Consider the following 21,555-nt stretch of genomic DNA (forward strand, 5'->3'; position numbering starts at 1 on the left):
ATACCCATTAAGGGTTTACCACGTATTAAATCAGGAGGTAAAATGATGTCCGGTGCAGTACAGATGGTAATACGAGATAATCTGGACCCCATCTAGATTCAGAACGAAATGTCACCGTTCAGTCCGTGAAAGCAAAATGGCAGCTTCAATTTCACTTGTCATTCCACAAATGAGCTTTGTGCATCATTTAGAAAGTCGATCCTGGTAAATTGAATTAATGGTAGTTCGGTGCTGGCTCGCATTGCGTGGTGAAATCGTTCGGGAGCAACGATACCGCCATTACTTATTACGACTACGAACAAACCGCGAAACCGACTTTTATATTCACTTTTATTTGTAAAAGTAACCAAAATTATTATATTGAATAATATTGATTTGTTATGTTGTAACTGTTCTTTTTGCAATTTCGAAATCAGTCTCGTTTCTTTCAAAATTGTCGCGTGACTTACGTTTCCGAGCGGGTGTGATCGCTCACCGAGTTAATTATAGTACCTATTTATAGCTACGTATTATATTTTATGTTACTATATTTATAGTCGGTAATGTTTAATATGTAAACAAAACAATATGGCAGGAAATCGTTCAAATTAGTTTTCCTACCAGTACGACAAAACGCTTCCCTTATTGAGAACAGTTATTTCCCACTGCGCTTCGTAACTGTGTCATAACTGTCAATGTACAATATACGTAGGTATATTAAAATATAGATATAATTGTTTTATGCATAATGTACAATATATTTAAATGAAAAAGTAAATATTAAAGAACTCATAAACGAAAACAATTTTGGAACACGCTTCTCAAAAAATAAATAATGTAGGTTTTTATAATCTTTGAGTGAAGCCAAATTTTTTTGGTTGTTAGGGTATTTTTATAAATAATTTAAAACTTTACTTTGAGAATAAACGACGATTTATATTTACAGTTTTTTTTTTTCGTTTTATTGTATGACTTGTTTTCAAGAAAATAAAATCCTTTGTGTTATATGTACGTAAAAAATCGATAGATATGATAAGAACACCTATACTTTACAACAGCAACACCTGTGGTTTTTGAACTGTAGGTACCTGAAACAAAAATATTACATTTGTTAGACTAGGGAAAAAATAAAAAATTTATTAAAATTGTAACATACACAAATACTTTTTTTATTTAGAGTCAATATTACAAAATCACAAAAGGACTAACACTATAGTCTGAAGTCCAGCACATGGAATAAATGATTTGATCTAGTTTAAATGTGCAAAAACGTAATAGCGCAGTTAATATTGTTGAACTAATAAATAAAAAAAAATTATAACAACACAGAATATCCATCATTTTTTTTATACAACTATGTCAGCAACCAAGCATGTGGCTCACCTGGTGGTAAGCGATTACCGTAGCTTATAAACAATACCAAAAGCATCGCAAGCGCTTTGCGGACCCTACCCCCAATAGCTCTGGTTACCTGACTCACTAAACTACAGTAACACAACACTGCAATTTAGCTGTGTGTTTTATATTTTGTGAGGTCGAGGTACTTCCCCAGTCGGGCTGCTTCAGATTTTGAGCAATATATTTATTTTATACGAAGTTTGTGTATTATATAGCTTGAACATTATAGTTCGAGCTTAATGACAGTTATATAATTTTCTAATATTAAATTATGTTCAGGAATAACTTCGTCGTTCATGAACTCATTTTGATAATTCTTTTTTTTATTGTAAAGGAGATATCCCAAGTGTGATACGATGAAAAGGAAACCAGGATCTGATCATGGAATCCCAGAGGAATCGAAGCAAACCCTCGAAAATCGTAGTGATGACTAATGCGTTTGTTATTTTTTTTCGTCTACTTACATTGTATTACTTGTCGATGTAAATGAAGTCGGTTTGTTTTCGTTTAACGTAATTATCTAATAGTCATATGTATGCACAACTCACTAAAAGTCAATTACTTTTACTGTACCATAAAATATTAAAAATAATTTCAATGAGAACCACACGAGCAATGATTGGCGTCTTTGGAGGGAACTTGTATTTTCTCAGTTCCATTATTAACTTACACATACTTTGTTGACTCAAGTAGGAAAGTTATTAAGTTATATAACGAAAACTTTAAACGTCGACGATTCTTTAGCACATATGTATGTAACGCGGAAATATGTTATTTATAGTATGAAGTTTGAACTGAGTTCCCAAACAGAAACTTTTCGCTAAGTTGTTCGATAAACGTTTGAACTTACGCCAGATACAAACTTTATCTTAAATATTGCACAAGTTCGAAATTTAAATGACTTAAGCTATTGATTTATAAAAAAATCAAATTCATAAAACGCAGAGCATCAGAACTTGCATATAATTATTTATGAATTTGTGTATGTTATAAAATACTTATTTATTTATGAGCCCGCTGTTATACCCGTTACTTAGAATTCTAAACGAATACAAGGATCCATGTGTTATTGTGAATCTCAAGCTACCTACGTACCACTATCATTGCAATATGTTAAGTAGGTGACGCGATAGAGTGAGTGACAAGTTGTTAGTTATCCAAACTTTTTCTTTCAAGTAGCAGCATACAAAATATTTTTTAATATAAAGATCAATAGACAAGCGAATTGATTAAATCGAGGAATGCAAAACGAAGCTAATCACTCATGTCCGAAACGATTGTAAAATGATCTAATTAATAAAATACAATTATATATCCGTTTCCATTCGATTACAAATCGATTATTCGAATGCACGATTTTGATGAATCGATATGTCTAAACCACACCTCGATCCCACCTATCCGAGACAAATAAAACGTTTTGGAGTTCCTTTCATCTCGATCTCTCCACTTTTACTTTTATTAGTGTCAAATTAGTTTATCTAATTACGTAAATATTACGATAGTTTTGTTATGTCGATATTAATTAGACGTTGAAAAGCATCCACATTTCACATTCCTTCTTCAAAATTCGTGTGTAATAAAAAAGGTTGTAAAAAAGTCAATGTTTTACTTCTAGTTGTTTTTATATTTGACAGGAGTCGCGAGAAGGCTTACATTTCTTTATATAGTTCATCATCATCATCATTCCAGCCTATTGCAGTCCACTGCTAGACATAGACCTCCACAAATTCGCGCCAAAAATGCGTGAACTCATGTGTGTTGCCCATAGTCACCACGCTGGGCAGGCGGGTTGGTGACCGCAGGGCTGGCTTTGTCGCACCTAAGACGCTGCTGCCCGTCTTCGGCCTGTGTGTTTCAAAGCCAGCGGTGAGATGATGGTTATCCCGCCATCGGTCGGCTTCTTAAGTTCCAAGGTGGTAGTGCAACCTTGTTATCCCTTAGTCGCCTCTTACGACACCCACGGGAAGAGAGGGTTGTGGCTATATTATTTGGTGCCGTAGCCACACAGCATTTATATAGTTATATATATTTGAATCATAATAACATAGTAGGCTTCATCTACACTTCCCGCTACCCTTAACAATTACAAAGAAAAATAAATAGCTGGCACTTGTGTGTATCTGGTAACTATGCAGTCATTGTTAGTTGTTCGTATTTTTAGTATTTTAGCATCACGACATGAAGATGAAATTACCTGTTAGGTTGTTTACGAGTATAATTAATTTAAAAAACTCAATTTAGTTAAATTAGAAACAAATTATCTATAACATATTGGCAGAGCACAGAATAAAATATTTTGCTCAAAATCTTGAGCAGACTGACAGGTGAAGTACTTCATGCCTACAGAAATCATAGCCAGATAACACTGCTATCGAGTAGTGTTGTGTTCCTGTGGCGAGTAAAATAGACAGGACTTCTACATGAGTCGGGAATAGGGTCGGTAACTTGCTAGTAATGCTCCTGATGTAGCTGGCCTCTATAGACTGGTAACCGCTTACCATGAGACGAACCGTACCTATGTTAGTTTGACACCCGTACTTGTAGATCCAAAAATATTATATGTTAGGTTGTAGTGCTGAAGAATTTTGTCGAGGTCGACCTTAAATATTGTTTTGTTGTTATAAAGGACTAATGATGATTGACGAGGAGATTATTGATAAAAAGGATTAGGAATTAATTCAGGAGAAATGGAAGGTCCGCCAAATAAAATTGTACTCTGTAAATATGTAATATTGATAATAATACTGTAATTGATACCAGAATTGCATCTTTGCGTGTTAACGAGTATTTAGTTTACAACAGAAACAAATCACATTTTACGTCGCAGAGAGCACGCACAGACGCTTTGCTAACAGAACGAATAGAACAGTAAGGAAATCGACTTGAAATCTTTAGCTCCTGCCAAACATTCGTGATTGCTTGTAACACGCAAATAAACGTCGCCTAATATTATACTACTGCTATAAAATCCCAGTAGAAATAAACCGGTAACAGAACCTGTCGCTCCGAGTGCGCTCCGATCGTAAATTATGACGTTATGATGGCGTTATATAATAAAAACTTATATTAATTAATAGTGACCGTTCGTTAATTCGGAACTAGTTACGTAATCTCCGTTTAGCGAAGCTCGTGTATATAAATTAATCACGTCAATATAAATAACGTCAGCTGACAATTCTATTTACTTCTTCAGACTCGTCTTAGTCGCTAATGGGCGAATTCTTTACATGGTGATTCGCGAAAGAAAGTATTGAAATAAGTTATATAATTCGGCAATAAAACGATACGAAGCGGTACTAATTGTCAATATTCGCAAAATAAATGTTAATTATATATACACGAACGATGAATTTATTGTTATTGAATTTTGAGTTCATAACTTTCTTGTCTGTTATTTTACTTATTTATTTTTATATAACGAACGATTTTTTTTTTATAACGATCAATAAATATTATTTATGAATGTGATCTTTAATTTGGAAAAATCCAAACTGACATTTGTAATTGAATTTTGCAAAATATATAAATTGAAATACATATTTTTAGTGATATATTTTGAATTTTTTAATAATAATAAGCGATGTAGAGTTTAGCAGTAAAAAAACATTAGTTTGCCCGTTCGGGAAACATTGCAACGGTCGATCATAAATAAATATCAATTGCATGCGCGCACGCACAGGAATAATCTTCGAGAATAAAAAGAGCTTCTTCACACAGTCAAAGGATCACAGATTTTATCATTAAAGCCTTAAAAAGCCTTTAAAATATAGTATTTTTTCCGGAATAATTTAACTATCGATAAAAATAAAACAGTAGAGTTTATGTGTGTACGTAATTAAATCTCCTAATTCCATCTCAGAGGCGAATCTTTCCAAATCTAGGTTATTTGGACACAAACTATTGTGATACTGATTTTAACTACTTCCCTCAGTTTCAATCAGTGATTCATAATTTGTAAAAGCATTATCTAGTCCAGCTGTAGCCGACTTACCTCGGGAAAGCGGGTCTCTTCCGCTCGCGATAAATACTTGTAACTCAGTAATTCTTGTATCGTTTTAGATGAGTATTATTCAATATATTTTTGTTTTTGGACTTGTCTGGACCGAAGTGTTGATATTATATCCTATTCTTTTGTTGAATACTCTTGGCATCTTACTATTGCTAAAGTATTTTTGAACGGTTTAAGGTATTTATTCAAATACGTTGGATATATGTAATGCCTTTGCAAAGCTTTTATATAATATGTCATTTAACTAAACACCTGGCGTAAAATTTATGCCTTTGTATATTATTTTATAAATATTGGTTATTTATATTAATGAGATTATTACAATTCGACCTGTAAATAATTTAGGGTTTCTTTATTCAAACCGCTTGCCGAGATTTTGAATGGATTAAAATTAAATTTAGATAATTAAGAAGGTACATAGTAGATCGTAATACGAGTGATGCTAACAGTTAATACACAAACATAATGTTCACTTATTAGTAATCTTACTAAATAAATTAACCGAATATTATTCACCTATAATAGTATATATAACTATATGATAATTAACATTGACACCATATACTATAATACTATAATATATTAGACTTCCTTCCCGGTTTCACCCGTTTTCAAAAGATTGAATTCACAATCAGTATAATTTAACACTTTGTAATCATCGCTCCATCCTTCGCAGTCAACTGTTGGACATATACTTACAGAAGTTTACGCCGACCATCCCGTTTCTCTACAATCCTCATTCATTTGTCATATAAAGGTTTTATCAGTTCAAAATGGAAATCATCTCGGTATCACGCTAATAAAATTGCACATACCTACAAGGGCAAATGGTCGTTATTTAGTTTTTTAAATGCTGTTTTATGCATGCGGTATAAAAAAGGACAAGGAACTCTTGAAATGGCCACTTTATTACCGATGTAATAAACAGTGGATTATCTATTTAGACGCCGCGTTGGCGCAACGGTTGCAGCCATGGATTGTACCTGTCGCGCTGGCGGTTGCGGGTTCGATCCCCGCACATGACAAACATTTGTATTGGTCATGCAGGTGTTTGCCGTGGTCTGGGTGTTTGTGCGTGCGTGATAGCGATCTTAACTCATAGTAGGGAATATATCCGCCAACCCGCATTGGAGCAGCGTGGTGGATTAAGCTCTGATCCTTCTCCTACATGGGAAAGAGGCCTATGCTCAGTAGTGGGATATTACAGGCTGAAGCGCATCTATTTAGTGTTATATAACAAACATGATTATATGAGGTCATTATAGAATAGAACTATATTAGTATTACATTATAAAAATTTAAATCGATTGTCCATACAAATTAAAAATGTATTAAATATGTGACTTAAAAATGACTTAGCCGTGAATATTAACCTAGACTATTGATTTAAATCTAAGCTAGGACAGCTGATTTCAAGCGCTAAAATTCAGGAAATCTTCTCACTCTTTGTATTTAAAAATATTCTCACAGGACGCTTCATTTCTCGGACACAATCCAAACGTAATCCTGAGTCCTGTTATATTCGCTCTGAAATAATGCAACGTGGGAGACTATTTACCAATCCCTAAATGAAGATTTTACTTAGCAGTGAGACATTTAAAGTCTGTAAAATAATACAATTATTAATTGTAGTCATATACACTTGTCGTTAGTAAATTGCGGTCACAACATGAAAAAATGTTTATGTAACATTAACATAGTTTCAGCACTCATTTGAGTAATGTTTATGAAGCCAGTTCCAACTTTAATACGTTGTTCAGTTGAGCTAGTTCAACAGAGCTTTGTTATTCATGAACTAGTTTTGCGGTTTGTATGAATCCATATTACTCACAAACTTCAGTCGGTAAAAGTATAGACTTTAAAATATTTTTTTAATGTTTTTTTTTCCGTTATTATCGCTTATGCTCAAATTGTCTTACATTACAATTTTATATTCAACAGGGTTGTTAACATAAATGAGAAACTAAATTACTCTTTTTCGCTGTGTCTTAATTAAGATGGGATCGTTTTATTATGGGTACGATTATCTTTCTCAGGTTTACGATCTTTACGAATTGATATGTTTGGCTTATTAATAAAATGTATACTCGTAGTCATATACAAAAGGAGATTGGTAGAGTAGTGTCGTTATTTGTTACTTTTCAATTTTTATTTTCTAAGATAACAAGAAATTAACGGTGGCAAAGTTTAATATTCCTGACTCTACTGTCTTGAAAATGTCGGTATGAAGCATTCGAGCACTAAATACAGCTAGATTCAGATACGCTAACAAGAAATTAGATCACCAATAAACAGTGCTACGCCTTTTCGATGAATAATTTTATATATTTCGATGTTACGACAAAATAACAAACGAGTTGAAACTAAGCACTCATAAGTTATGTTAATAGAAACCGGGAAATCTGCGTGCAACCGAACTCTATTGAGATATCGATTTCACGGACGAATAAATAGCTCTTATGATTAAAATATCAATAGCACTTTCTCTCTGATTGTATGCAAAATAGTGTATAGTTAAATAAACAATGTAATTTTCCCGCACCGGGTGCGAATCTCGACCGAATAAGGAGTTAGCGTTGGTGTGACTTAGGTCTTCGACACGCGTGTATTTTAATTTCTTTCTATAAGGCATGTGTTTCCGATGACAACTAGACAATAGTCTATTTGAATTTAGAAACAATAAAACTTTAACGAATAAAGGCGGGAAATTCCAAGCAACTTTCAAAATAGCATAAAAAAGTTAAGTGTGTACCTATTAGAACGAATAACGGTTCAGCCTGTCATATCCCACTGCTGGGCTCTTTGTCCATGTAGGAGAAGGATCAGAGCTTAATCCACCTCGCTGCTCAAATGCGGTTTCGCGTATAGTACGAATGCATGGCTTAAATATTATAAAAAGTATAGTTTTGTATGTAAAAAAAAAAAAACAAACTGATGTGTGTCATAATCCACATCATTAATTTATACAACAAACTCTTTACTGACCGATTCGTCATCTCGAAGAGTAAACAACTGAAATTAAATACTAGTAAATCAGGTCAGTATTGTTTCTTAATGATCTAAAGATATAATTTTGTTTCCACATAAATTTTACATTCTTACTTAATGTGTTCTGTCATTTAGCTGTTATTGAAGCTAGAAACATCGACACGTTTTTAGGATAATGCAAATAAATATGTATTAGGTACGCGTGTTTCCTTGATTGTAATCATTATTTTATAATTTTACACTTAAATAAAATGAAATATCTGGCAATAATGAAACTCTAACACTCCAAAACCGTCTAAAATTCTAACGAATACTGAATTTTAATGCGAGCGAAAGAAGGGGGGACACCTACTACGATTATATTTAGAATAACAGTATTATCAATAGCTTGGTGTACCTTAAGCGCTGTGTGATATCTATTGGCACTTTGTAGCCAGAAAATGAATATATTATGCCGACTCAATACATACTGAAATATTATCTCGTTACTCGGTCTATTTGATATTATATTGCGTCATAATTTTATGAGAGTGAAAATTTATTTATGTATTTAGTTCGCTCTGCATATCAATGATTATTATTATTTGTATTGATAAGTATTGATATTGTAATTTTCACTTAAGCCTTGCAAGTAACTCAAGCTTTGTCCTGCAAGTCGAGCGAGTAGGTAATATTGTTTTGGCGTTTAGAATCTACACAAATTATATGACTTAATGTGTATACTAACCTTCCCTTTCAGTTTCACTTACGTTGCAGATTTATGGCTATTATTCAATGAACACATAAAATAATTTTTAACAAAAAAAAACCGACTTCAAACAGGAAACTAAAAAGTGAAAAATAAATTTACTTAGTACAAAGTAATTCGTATTTTGATTTAGTTAATCAGAAATGATTAAATAAATATTTTATAATTTTGAAGTCGGTGCCAAGTAAAACAATAACTACTCTAGTATCTACTCATAAGTTGTATTCAGTTTTCTTTCATAATTTGTTTCATTGACTATTAGGTTGAATACTGTTATTATTCTGTTATTGTTTTGACATATCTAATAATATTTTTTGTACTTGTTTGTGTTTGTGTGTGTTGTTTGTATTTGTTATCGTAGACAGGTTGTTGTAGTATTTACTTGGCACCAACTTCAAAATAATAAAATATTTATTTAATCATTTCTGATTAACTAAATCAAAATACGAATTACTTTGTACTAAGTAAATTTATTTTTCACTTTTTAGTTTCCTGTTTGAAGTCGGTTTTTTTTTTGTTAAAAATTATTTTATTTTACAATTTTTAGTGATGAGTAGACCTAACAAGGATGCTTTTTCTCTTGTGTCGGGGGACTGGAAACATACACAATACACAAGCACAAACACCCAGACAATGACAAACATCTATATGGCCAATACAAATATCTGTCGTGCGCGGAGATTGAACCCACTAACGCCAGCGCAACAGCCGGTGCTGTGACCGCTGCGCTAACGCGTCGACATACTATGAGTAAAGTTCGCTATCAGGTGTACGTAATAATAACCGGGACTGACAGCCTAGCGTGTTCTCTGAGGCTAGGTTGGGAGAACCACAAGGATTAACAACTAGACCGAAAATAAATATTTGTATAAACATAAATATCCACTCCGAGCGGGAATAGAACCCGCGACCGTCGGTGTTTAGGCGCCGCCGACACGGCACTTGCACCATTATATCAAAGCGGTCGTCAAACAGCAAAAGGTAACTGCTGTAAATTGTTGAGAAATTCCCTCGAGTGTTTATGGGCTCCATCATCAAACCTGGTCCTGCGACACAGATGATCACACAGCAGGTAATTGCTATAAATCGTTGAAAAGTTCCCTCGACTATCTTTCGTCTCCATCATCAGACTGAAATGGCACTTATAACTCATACATATGCAAAGTTCTCATCAATAGAAACGAATTAAGTTCAAACAGCAGGTAATTGCTATAAGTCGTTGAAGAGTTCCCTCGACTATCTTTCGTCTCCATCGTCAGACTGAAATGGCACTTATAACTCATACATATGCAAAGTTCTCATCAATACAAGCGAATTAAGTTCAAACAGCAGGTAATTGCTATAAATCGTTAAAGAGTTCCCTCGACTATCTTTTGTCTCCATCATCAGACTGTAATGGCACTTATAACTCATACAAGTGCAAAGTTCTCATCAATATAAACGAATTAAGTTCAAAAACCAGGTAATTGCTATAAATTGTTGAGGAGTTCCCTCTACTATCTTTCTTCTCCATCATCAGATCGACTCCAGACCTTTATTAAATAGTAGTGCTTTATAGTACTTAATGAAAACATGATTAAATTTACTAGTCACCCTTACGATTTTTGAAAGTTTCTCTCGATTTCTCTGGGATCCCATCATCAGATCCTGGTTTCCTTATCATGGTACCAAACTATGAATATCTCCTTTCCAACAAAAAAAGAATTATCAAAATCGGTTCATAAACGAAGAAGTTATCCCCGAACATACATAAAAAAAAAAAAAAATATATATACGGTCGAATTGAGTAACCTCCTCCTTTTTTTGAAGTCGGTTAAAAATCGTTGGAGCATTTGTAGAGGTACAGATACGTTGATTTTATTGTTAGTGGAAAATAAGCTCAGAGAAACGTGTCCCTGGTAGTAATTATACGTAGAGATCGCCAATGTGGATAGGAGAGTATTCAAGCTTAAATTTATGATTGCATGTAATTTCTACAATAGAATATTCAAATAGGAATGATTTAGTGCATATCTACACCGCATTACGATCTCTAGCGTATTGTACTTTAACTGACTGTCTCTGCTAATCAAAGGTGTCTTGTATTATGAAGGTTTGGAAGCAAATCCTTTTCTCCGCTTCGCTGCAGGTTGTTGTGGAGTTGAATGTATACAAAATTTCTCCCGAGAGATAGCAGAAATCATAACCGTTCAGTTCTTGAATACTCAGCTAACCTCGATTGTGTTCTATGTTATGTTATGTTGTGATGTTCTATCAACAAGATCTCGATATTTAATTTTTTATTAGTTTCTTTACAACAATTAATTCGTAAACTACTATATTATTTGTTCTTGTATAATTATTGTGTCGTTATTTATATTGTTTGAGGATTTCTGAAATTGAATTAAATAATAGGTAAGTTATTTAGTTCACACGTCACATAAATGTGATTTAGTCTTCATTAACATGAAGTACGTATTACGTGTTGTATTAATACTACATGAAGATAAATAGTAGTACTTTAAAAATACATAATCGAACATTTAATTCCAATACAATAAATATTATCATTTGCGGGTCACGCAACGGTTCCACGAAATTCTTTTTATGAGTTCTGTTAAAGGTAGCATCTGTGTTTCCTACACTGCCAGCCACTTACTAAAATGCCGTTAACAACTGATTGGGCATTTTTACATTTCAGTATGAATAATATTGTTCAAAACTATGTATCATAGACATCAAATCGATTCTAAATAATTTAGCAATTACCTCCAAACATTAGTCCATTTTTTTTAGTTAAAAGTAATTTTATAAATCTTTTACTTCATGTACCACACTAATATGATTTAAGAAAACCGAAAAATATTAAATAACAATAATAAATGTCTTCAGAAGAATGCGTGGAAACATTGTATACGATTTTCTCAAAATCAGTGTATTGGACTTAGCGCTTTTTATTGTAAGGCCGGCAGTACATTTGTCAGGAATCGATGTGCCCAATACGTGACGTATCTAGACAACAATATTCATGGTGTGCACGTTCGTAAGTTCAAATTGAAGTTGCGTACTATTTATTTCGTGTCCATGAATAATACATATTGACAAAATAGTCGAACATCGCGTCGCCCTTTTTTGGAAACGGTCTTCTGTTTATCTCGTGCCTATGCCTTAATAACTTCCGCAGTACCGTTTCACGATGAAACGTTTGGTTTTCGTGCTTTGCTACCTAAAGTATTTATTCATTTTTGAAGTAAAACTTCTTTACGGACGCTTTACTTGGGGAGTAAGCTGGTGAATACATGAAGAGAGTGTTACGAAAAGTGTGATCGGGCAAGATGAAAAAAAGTTGAGAGGGAGGTATAAGTTAGTGAAAATAGAAAAAAAGGAACTTACGTCTCGACAATTTTACTTCAGTTGTGTGGTCCTAAAGCACACGTTTTTTTTTAAATGTTGTATCTTTTTTGGATTTTAAATAATTTACGTCGCATTCCGGTGTTAAAAGGAATAAATATGCTACAATATAAATAGTAGTGTTGAAGAAATGTAAGAATTTTTAACTTTAAAATACACAATACTAAAAACATATTATTTTGTCATTTTTGTTTTTTTAAGTAGATATCATTTTCGAAATTGAAATAATCCAAACTTCATTAAAATTAATAATTGAAATATTATAAACACTAAATACTATAATAATGATAAATTATATTTTGTCAACGTAATAAAAAACACGTATGTTTAAAAAGCCAACACTGATAGCTATTTATTGAGCCGCGATAACTAATGTAAATATTATGCGGGTTCGATTTCGGCCGGGTGGCCGTTCTCACGCGACGAGTGATGGTGACCAACATGGCTACCGTTTTGATACTACCGTTAAGGAAACACGAGGGAAAACGATTTTATTTATTCGGCTTTTGTTTGCTGATGCGCTACCAATATCACATTTTGGACTTTCCACTAGCTTTCTACTCGTAATTAAATCAAATAGGTACATTTAATACATCTGACAATTTATGTAGGTTTGAAATAGAGAATAACGGAGTAAAAAAAATCTTACCGTGCCATAATTAGTATATATAAAAATGTGTGTCGAAGACATTTTTCAAGTTAGCACAGCTGCTGAGTAACAAAATAGAAACGTCTTGTAATATTATTCCTGCATATTATCGATATCCGCGAGCCGTTCCCGATTCCCATAAATTAGCAACATAAACGAATACTAGTTTCATAAATTCAACTGGTATCGTTTGTTAAAAAGCAATAAATCCACTTCGTCGAAATGAAATTCCATAAACATGTTAAGATACACGGTCTCTCGTTGAACGATGACACAATCATATGATCAATCATAGTTTTATTGCGTACGCTTTCACCGCCTTAGAAGGTAGTGTCGTGTGATGTCACTCCCTTTAAGGGCTGGCGATTTGCCGTCTTCCTAGTTTCAAAAACATTCACACGTTATCATACGTTCCTATTAAAATATTGCACCTCATCGATTCAAAGCTAAAGCATGACTTATGTCACGATTCTAGTCATCTCGTCCTTATTGGCTTGTACGAGCGGAATGGAGACTTCGCAATCTTTGTACGCGGTAGTGTTCAGCCACGTTATCAAGTCTCTCTCCACAGAACAATGTGTATATGTATAACAAATGTAATTAAATAAAATAGTGATCTCCGTTATTCCATAATTCCGTCTGCAACAATATTTGAGAAAAGGAAAACAAAAAAGACTTTTTTTAAATATGAACGAACTTTTTTATTTACGAGTATTATGTCAAAGGCATTTACAGAGTCACACGACATCTACATGAGAAGGAGAGAGTTCGCACATCTTTTCTTAATAATATATTTCTGCAACTTTCGTTATATTTGTAGAGCTGACTAAAATAAATAGTTGTGCAACAGTTATCGACAAGAGTCAATACTTGAACTTTTACTAGTATTCGTATCACTAATGACAAATAGTGCTTATCGTTTAAGTAAAGACACACAATTCGAAAGTACCGGAGTTTCTTATAACAAGTTTCCAGAAAGCATTATAACGAATGACACCAATGATTTTTAATAACAATATTTCTATATAATAAATGCAAGACCCCAATTAAGCCAGAAATTATTTAAAACAACCCGTAAACGTCCCGTTGGGAACAGGCTTCTTTTCCATATAGGTGAAAGGTTCTCTGTGGAAAAAAATCTCATAAAACCTCATAAAACATGGACAACTGCAGACCAAATTCTTATACCGAGTTACGAGATCTATGAGAATTTGGTCTGCATTTGTTGCTTTATGAGGTTTTATGAGATTTTTTCCATAGGTTTGGAGCTTAATCATAGACACTGTTGAATTGGTCATCATTATCATCATTACAGCCTATACAGTCCACTGCTGGACATAGGCCTCCACAAGTTCGCGCCAAAAATGCGTGAACTCATGTGTGTTGCCCATAGTCACCACGCTGGGCAGGCGGGTTGGTAACCGCAGGACTGGCTTTGTCGCACCGAAGACGCTGCTGCCCGTCTTCGGCCTGTGTTTCAAAGCCAGCAGTTGGATGGTTATCCCACCACCGGTCGGCTTTTTAAGTTCCAAGGTGGTAGCGGAACCATGCTATCCCTCAGTCGCCTCTTACGACACCCACGGGAAGAGAGGGGGTGGCCATACCCCCATAGAGGGGGTGAATTGGTGCTTGGTTGATAATATCCCTTGGGAAACTAAGACTTACGATCGCTTTTATGGTGCTTATGATAACAACCAGAAATGACATATTAACGTGCTCTTCGCTAAATGTTAATTAGACCCATAGCATATAATAATTTAAAATACGCAAATTATTTCATGACGTAACATTTAGACAGAATAAATCCAACTCTTATCGTTATTACATCACGAAATGCTTTTTAATAAACATAGGCGGTTCTCATTTATGAAACTGTACCGCGTAAAGGTCAGGCGTAGAATACAGGTGAACCAATCATCAATGATATCAACAATACGTAATACTTTGTAATCTATTGAGAGATCTAATACTCTTGAAATATATTTTACTAGATTAATTTCATGGTTTCACTTGAATTAAACTTAGAAACTTACCAATTAATGTATTATTATTTATTATCATATTTACTTGCTTGGTCTTAATAATAATCGTGACTTGAAATTTAGGAGGAACTTGATATTTAATATCTTTAATCATACAAAAAAAAATTCTGAGCCTATTTGTATTTATTCAAGACAGAGTATACTAACTAATAATCAATACTACTTTTACTTACGAACTCATTCACGAATACAGAAAATAGGTCCTTATATTAATTATTTAAAATCAAAATGTAAATAGCCTTCTCATCACTCTTCAAACTGTATATGTGCAAAAAAATGAGTAACCGAGAGGTTAATTGTAATTTTTGATCCCAATGAAAATCGTTTTACAACAGGGTACTTCAGATTCTCGGTCAGTAGCTGGCCCTTGTAAAAAAAACGCGTGCCGTGTCTGTGACATAAGTTGATAATATAACTGCCTGTATATAGAAATTAATATGTCTTTTCCCTTTAAACTATAATACAGCTAGTATTTAATTTTAGCGTGTTAGTAATTGCAATTTTGCTTATTATCGTACACACGTCGACATTTATCCGTCAAGCAAAATTGATAGTCGTTTTACATAATCAACAAAACATAAAAATGTCTTTTATTTCCGCTCGCACTATCATGGATTTCTTACAATTACAACAAGAGTGTGGCAAATCCATTAATGTAACATAAACAATCGAAAAAAATGTGTTTTTTTTTTATGGCCGCGCCAGAAATTTGGCCACTGACCAGTAGATAATTCGGCTAAGTTAGTCAAGTCGTTGAAATTCGGATAGGCATTTTGAATGCTAAATTTTTGTCCAATATTCACGAAGGATAACCTATGTTTTGGAATAAAGGAGACAGTAATATTCTTATATATTCCGTTAATTGCCTATTTATCTAAGATTATTTAATAAAATGATTTGGATATTTTATTTTGTCCCAAGCAATCTGACGCGGAAGATCTGATAAAAAGAAAAAAAAAGCCAAACACTAATGTCAAAATACTCGAAACATGATTGACACTGCAATTCTTAAAAAATAACTTAATTTAAATATCAAGAGGGCAGCGAATCGGGGCGTCATGATATGTTATCTTTTCGATCAATTTACTGAAAAACCAACTCTAGATATATTCAAATAGGGTGCAGTTTTTATTTTTGTACGAGTAACATTTGCAAATTCGTGATCCGAGATCGTGAATAGTATTCGACGCGCGGAAGTCAATACTTCAAGACACCTACACGATTCATTGTTAATTATTGTGGATTGTATCGTTCTTAATGACGTTAAGATATATGAATGTACGTCTTAATTGTGTGAACGGATCGGCTCCTACTTAATTTAGTATTAGAAAACGTTCTTTCGATTAAACAATTTCGTTTGAGTGTGAAATGTTGTTTTCAAGTCGTTCAAATTGTAAATTAGTTGCTTATTCATTTTTTAATTTATTGGTTATTAGTACCTTTTAAATAGAATTGATTACGTATTAAAACAGGTTACTTAAATTATCCGTGTGAACGATACTTTGAGTTTTTAGAACCAAACTAAAAAGATTTAATTGAAGAATTACAGTAGGAACAGATGATCGTGTGTGGATGTTATATATATATATATATATATATATATATATATATATATATATATATATATATATATATATATACTAGCTGACCTGGCAAACTTCGTATCACCTTATTTTTTTTTCTTAAATATAATAATTACATATATCAAAACAAAATATACCCTATCTTTCAAGTTGGATCAAACTGCACACGGTGTGCAAATTTGATTTAAATCGGTTAAGTAGTTTAAGAGTTCATCGCGGACAAACATTGTGACACGAGATTTATATATATTAAGATACTAGCTGACCCGGCGAACTTCGTATCGCCTAACACAAACTTTATCGTATGGTATTAAAGTTCAAATTGACTTTTAAGTATTATCACAAATCTTTTGTATGGGAGTATAGAAAAGTGTTGTTTTTAGACTTTTTCAGGAAATTAAATTTTTTTTTTTTTAGAATTTTTCTCTCCGTAAGAACCATCCTCGTACTTCAAGGAACATTTTAAAAAAAGAATTAGCGAAATCGGTCCAACCGTTCTCGAGTTTTGCGCTTAGCAACACATTTTGCGATTCAGTTTTATATATAAGAGAATATACCATATAATTCGGACCATTGGTAAATATAAACGAGATATAAGTCTTTTTGTTATAATAACAATGCAGCCTTTAAAACGGTAATAACTAAAAAAATAGAGTTTGCTTTTTATCACCATTAAACCCGTGTTTTATCGTATCCTGATCCACAGCGAACATTAAAACAAAATGCACAAGGCGTGCTTGACAAAGTACCAAGGTTCACACAAAAAAGTGAAAATACAACCCAGCACTTTGTTTACGGTCATAGTCAATGTGTAAAGCGAACAATAAACGTTCTTTTTTCTCATTACGGCGAACTACAATGGCAGCAATAAATGGGTTTCGTTTAGCCGCGCATGCGCAGGATCTAGGGTTGCTACAAGTGGTTTTAAAGGTAATTTTGGTCGACTCTATAGTTTGATGCTCATAAACTTAAGAGAACTAATAGTTTTAATTCATTAGCTGTTAAGCTTAAAGCGTCAAGACACAAGAATACAAAGATAAATATATGCTACGTAATTAATTTTATTTCAATTAAGGGAATGTTTGAAATATAAAAATATGCAACCCTGATACAAATTATGTATATGTATATATATATATATATATATAGCCTAAATTTATTACATTCGAACTTTAGTCAGAAACAAGCCAAAAGCACTGCAGTATACTTCAACAGCACGATAATTACACATAAAGGAAAGCAGTATTTATAACCAGATCCTGACAGCAGACACTCCTTCTAAATCACTTCACCAGACACCTATGTTATCAGTAGCAGTCAACAAATCATACGAACATTACCAGGCACCAATAAATCGTCCGACATTGAACAAGGTCTATTCATCTCGCTGCGGGCTCGACAAATTCTCTATCCTGGATACATTACGAGATACCAGCCCTCGTGACAAACGAGTAAAATTTTACCTGGTAACACTATATTTTCGGGACGCCTGAGGAATATTCAACAGATCATATGAAATATCGCTTCGCTACTTAAAAATTGTGAATTTTGGAAAATAAATCGAAAATTTTTCTAAAATTCTATTTTATACGTAATTGCTGGATTTTTTAAGCCACTTCAAAATTAGAGAAGGTTCTAAATTTAAATGTTTTTTTTTTATGTGCGTTAATCTCATAACGTTTTACTCGCTAATTTTTTTATAACTTGTAATGTATGTAAATTCGTATGCTGGCGCTTGACATGTGGTCCTATTTAAATTTAAATGAGTACCTTTTGAGTTACCTGTAATAATACATATTTACTTGAATATTTTTTCGTCTATCTACGTTATATTACTTGTCGATGTAAATTAAATCGATTTTTTTCGTTTGCAAGCTAACACAATTATTTAGTTTTTTCCGTAGTCATTGGATAAATCTAAGATTGCACTTTTTCCTTCAACTTAAATACATTATATAAGATTGAACTTTTAGTTTACATCAAAGTAGCTGACACCATATGTTACTTTTAAGTATAACGATGTTATACATACATATTACTACGATGATTAATAATTGAAGGTCGTAATGTAAACGGAGCTAAAAGACGGCATGGATAAGCAATCAGGACACTCATTCAAGGTGCTCTCACCGACACGCTTAGTTAATTCAAGTTGCACCTCAGACAATGCATATTGTTCTACCGCCTCTCAGCAATGTGGCGATATTAATGGCATACCAGTGTTCCCTAGAGAGACGCATCCTATTTTATTCGGTAGCTGCTTGAGAATGATCTAGTGTTAATCGTGACATTTGAAATAATTGTTTTTGTAATATTTATTGGGTTTGTAAATTTGTTTTTATAATTGTATGGTGTTTTAGAATAAAAAAATAAATAAATAAATGGGAAATGTAAATGAAAGTTTTTTTTTTAAATATATAAAACTAGATCAGCAAAGAAGCGTACGTACGGCTCACCTGATGGTAAGCGATTACTGTAGCTTGTAGATGCTGCAACACTAGAAGCATCGCAAGCGCATTGCCGAGCGGATTGTGGATAGCCACAATTTCCCCAGGAGCTTTGGTCACCTTACTCACCAAGAGAAATGTTTGAAAACAGTATTATTCAGCTGAGATCTTCTGTAAGATCGAGGTACGAACCCAGTCAGGCTAATCCATATTTTGAGCAAGAAATTTCCTGCTATGTCCCCTACCTCAGTTATTAAACTTAATTAAAAGCCATTAACACTAAAGAAGAAGAAGAAACTTACTTAAAACGTTTGTTTACTGAAATTAATTCGCATAAATTAAAATTAAATAAAAAATTCTTTGAAGTAAATTTAGACGAGAAAAGATGCAATAGTACTTGAGAAATTTTACCTTAATTTTGTATATTTTAATTTCATTGATCTTTTAGCATTTACAAAACAAAACGGCGAGATAAGTATTTCACAAATTACATGTTAAAACAAAAAATCTAAAAATAACCATTCAATGTTTGAAAATCCGTTGAATTTATTATTATTATATTATATTATTATATTATATTTAGTTTACATCGATCATATCGGTTTTTCTGCAAACGACTAGAAATAAAATCCTGTTACAGTTTTGGCACCGGACGCCATAGCTCATTTCTTTCGATACACAATAGATCAATAAGGCCGATATGCGATTTTTACCGGCTAACTCGTGTTGGACGCGCGCCAGATATCTCGCTATTGTGTTTGAAACTATCAATTACATATGCCTGGTACTGCCAGATGCATGTGATCTATATCGAACTTTTTATGACAAATTTGAATACTCACATTTCGTGCAAATTCTCTTCATTAAAATTTTAAAGGAATTATTATATTATTATCAACTGAACTAATAAGTTATTTTGAATCATCTTGTATGTATTGCATTATCTCGCACTTTGACGAACTATTAGGGACTGAGTGCTCACCTCAAAGAGTTCCTATTCAATCCTCAAGTCTACAAAAATGTGTTAGAAGTTAGTGACGTTCATATTTGAACCAATTTTACTTGCAGTTTAAAATATAAAACACCGTCTATCAAAATGCATTATAACTAACACTGACACACAAATTGATTAGAATTGATATGTATTATTTTAAGTTTCTTTAACTCTCATCTACAGTATTCACTTGTGGCATTGCTTATAACGTGATAATAACGTGTTAGTTTAACTTAGATGTAGGTTGTTCTTAACATTTTTAATAAGCTTGTTGCAGTTTACAATTAGTGGATAAAATATTACATTATGTAGGTATAAATTCTTCTTATCCATAAATTTAATCTTATTTATTATAAGACTAAAATCGTTAACATTATAAATATATTGAAACAATAGCTATTGTTTAAGCAAGTAAATTTTTAAGCTCCTTGACACTTAAAATATTTGAGATAACGCTTACGCCATTCTTATAACATTGGACCAAAAGTCAAATTACTAACAGAAGGTTCACTACAATGGCGGCACGTACTTCATTAAATTACCAAAAAAACGTTTCATAAAATGAAACTTCGACAAGAAATTGTTGCAAAGATGTAAAAAAAAAAAATAACATTTTCAGTTTTCTCAATTCAAATAGATTTTAATAATATCGATCAGACACCAGATTTCCGTAACAACGCAGTATATTGCTAAGAACATAATTAATGTCTTTTAAATGTATACATAAACAAAGAGTTATTATTATCAAAAAATTGTACATCTACAAAATATCAACATTGACCACAATTAATTTAACGAAGAAATAATTGGTTGGTTTGTCATAAATATTGTTTTTAAATCAAACACTTTTTTATGGGAAATATAATAATTTCTACCTTATACATAATTGCCCAAGTTCTCTTTTACTTAGTTATAAGAGTATCTATTCAAACAGAATTTTTCCATCAAACCCCATCTGTTTCCACGGTTCCGTTTCGTTTAAACTATAAACTTTGGCTCCGCTATCGGATGAGTGATGCCAGACGACCTCAGTACGAGGTTCAGTCCGAAAGTAGTAAGACAATACCGATAATATCACATTTAATTAACGTGCTTCACTTACCAACTATTTGTTCGAATCAATCTTATAGATTTAAGGCTAAAGGTGTTGCTTTGTGTGAGAGAAATCTTTTAGAATGTTTTTTTTTTTTTTTTAAGAAAAGTTACACGTGAGATTCTTCTAAGGTTGAAATAGATGTAGAGATCAGCTGTATTTACGATGTAAAAAAAAAACATAAAATTGATATAACTTTCTTTTTAATATTATGAAATGTAAAAAGTTCCTT

The 21,555-nt window shown here is 32.9% G+C and overlaps 1 protein-coding gene across 1 annotated transcript in view; it reads right to left on the reverse strand.

Moving 5' to 3' along the window:
- Window positions 1-893: 893 nt before the first annotated feature.
- Window positions 894-21,555, reverse strand: part of LOC123653873 (proline-rich protein 2-like) — a 79,292-nt gene continuing 58,630 nt past the window's right edge. Inside the window, exon 3 of the mRNA XM_045589851.1 lies at window positions 894-1,067. Coding sequence (XP_045445807.1) covers window positions 1,029-1,067 — 39 coding nt within the window. The 3' untranslated portion in view covers window positions 894-1,028. The remainder of the gene's footprint in view (window positions 1,068-21,555) is intronic.

Source organism: Melitaea cinxia, chromosome 5 (genome assembly GCF_905220565.1).
Source record: "Melitaea cinxia chromosome 5, ilMelCinx1.1, whole genome shotgun sequence".
In the NCBI taxonomy this organism is placed as follows: Eukaryota; Metazoa; Arthropoda; class Insecta; order Lepidoptera; family Nymphalidae; genus Melitaea; species Melitaea cinxia.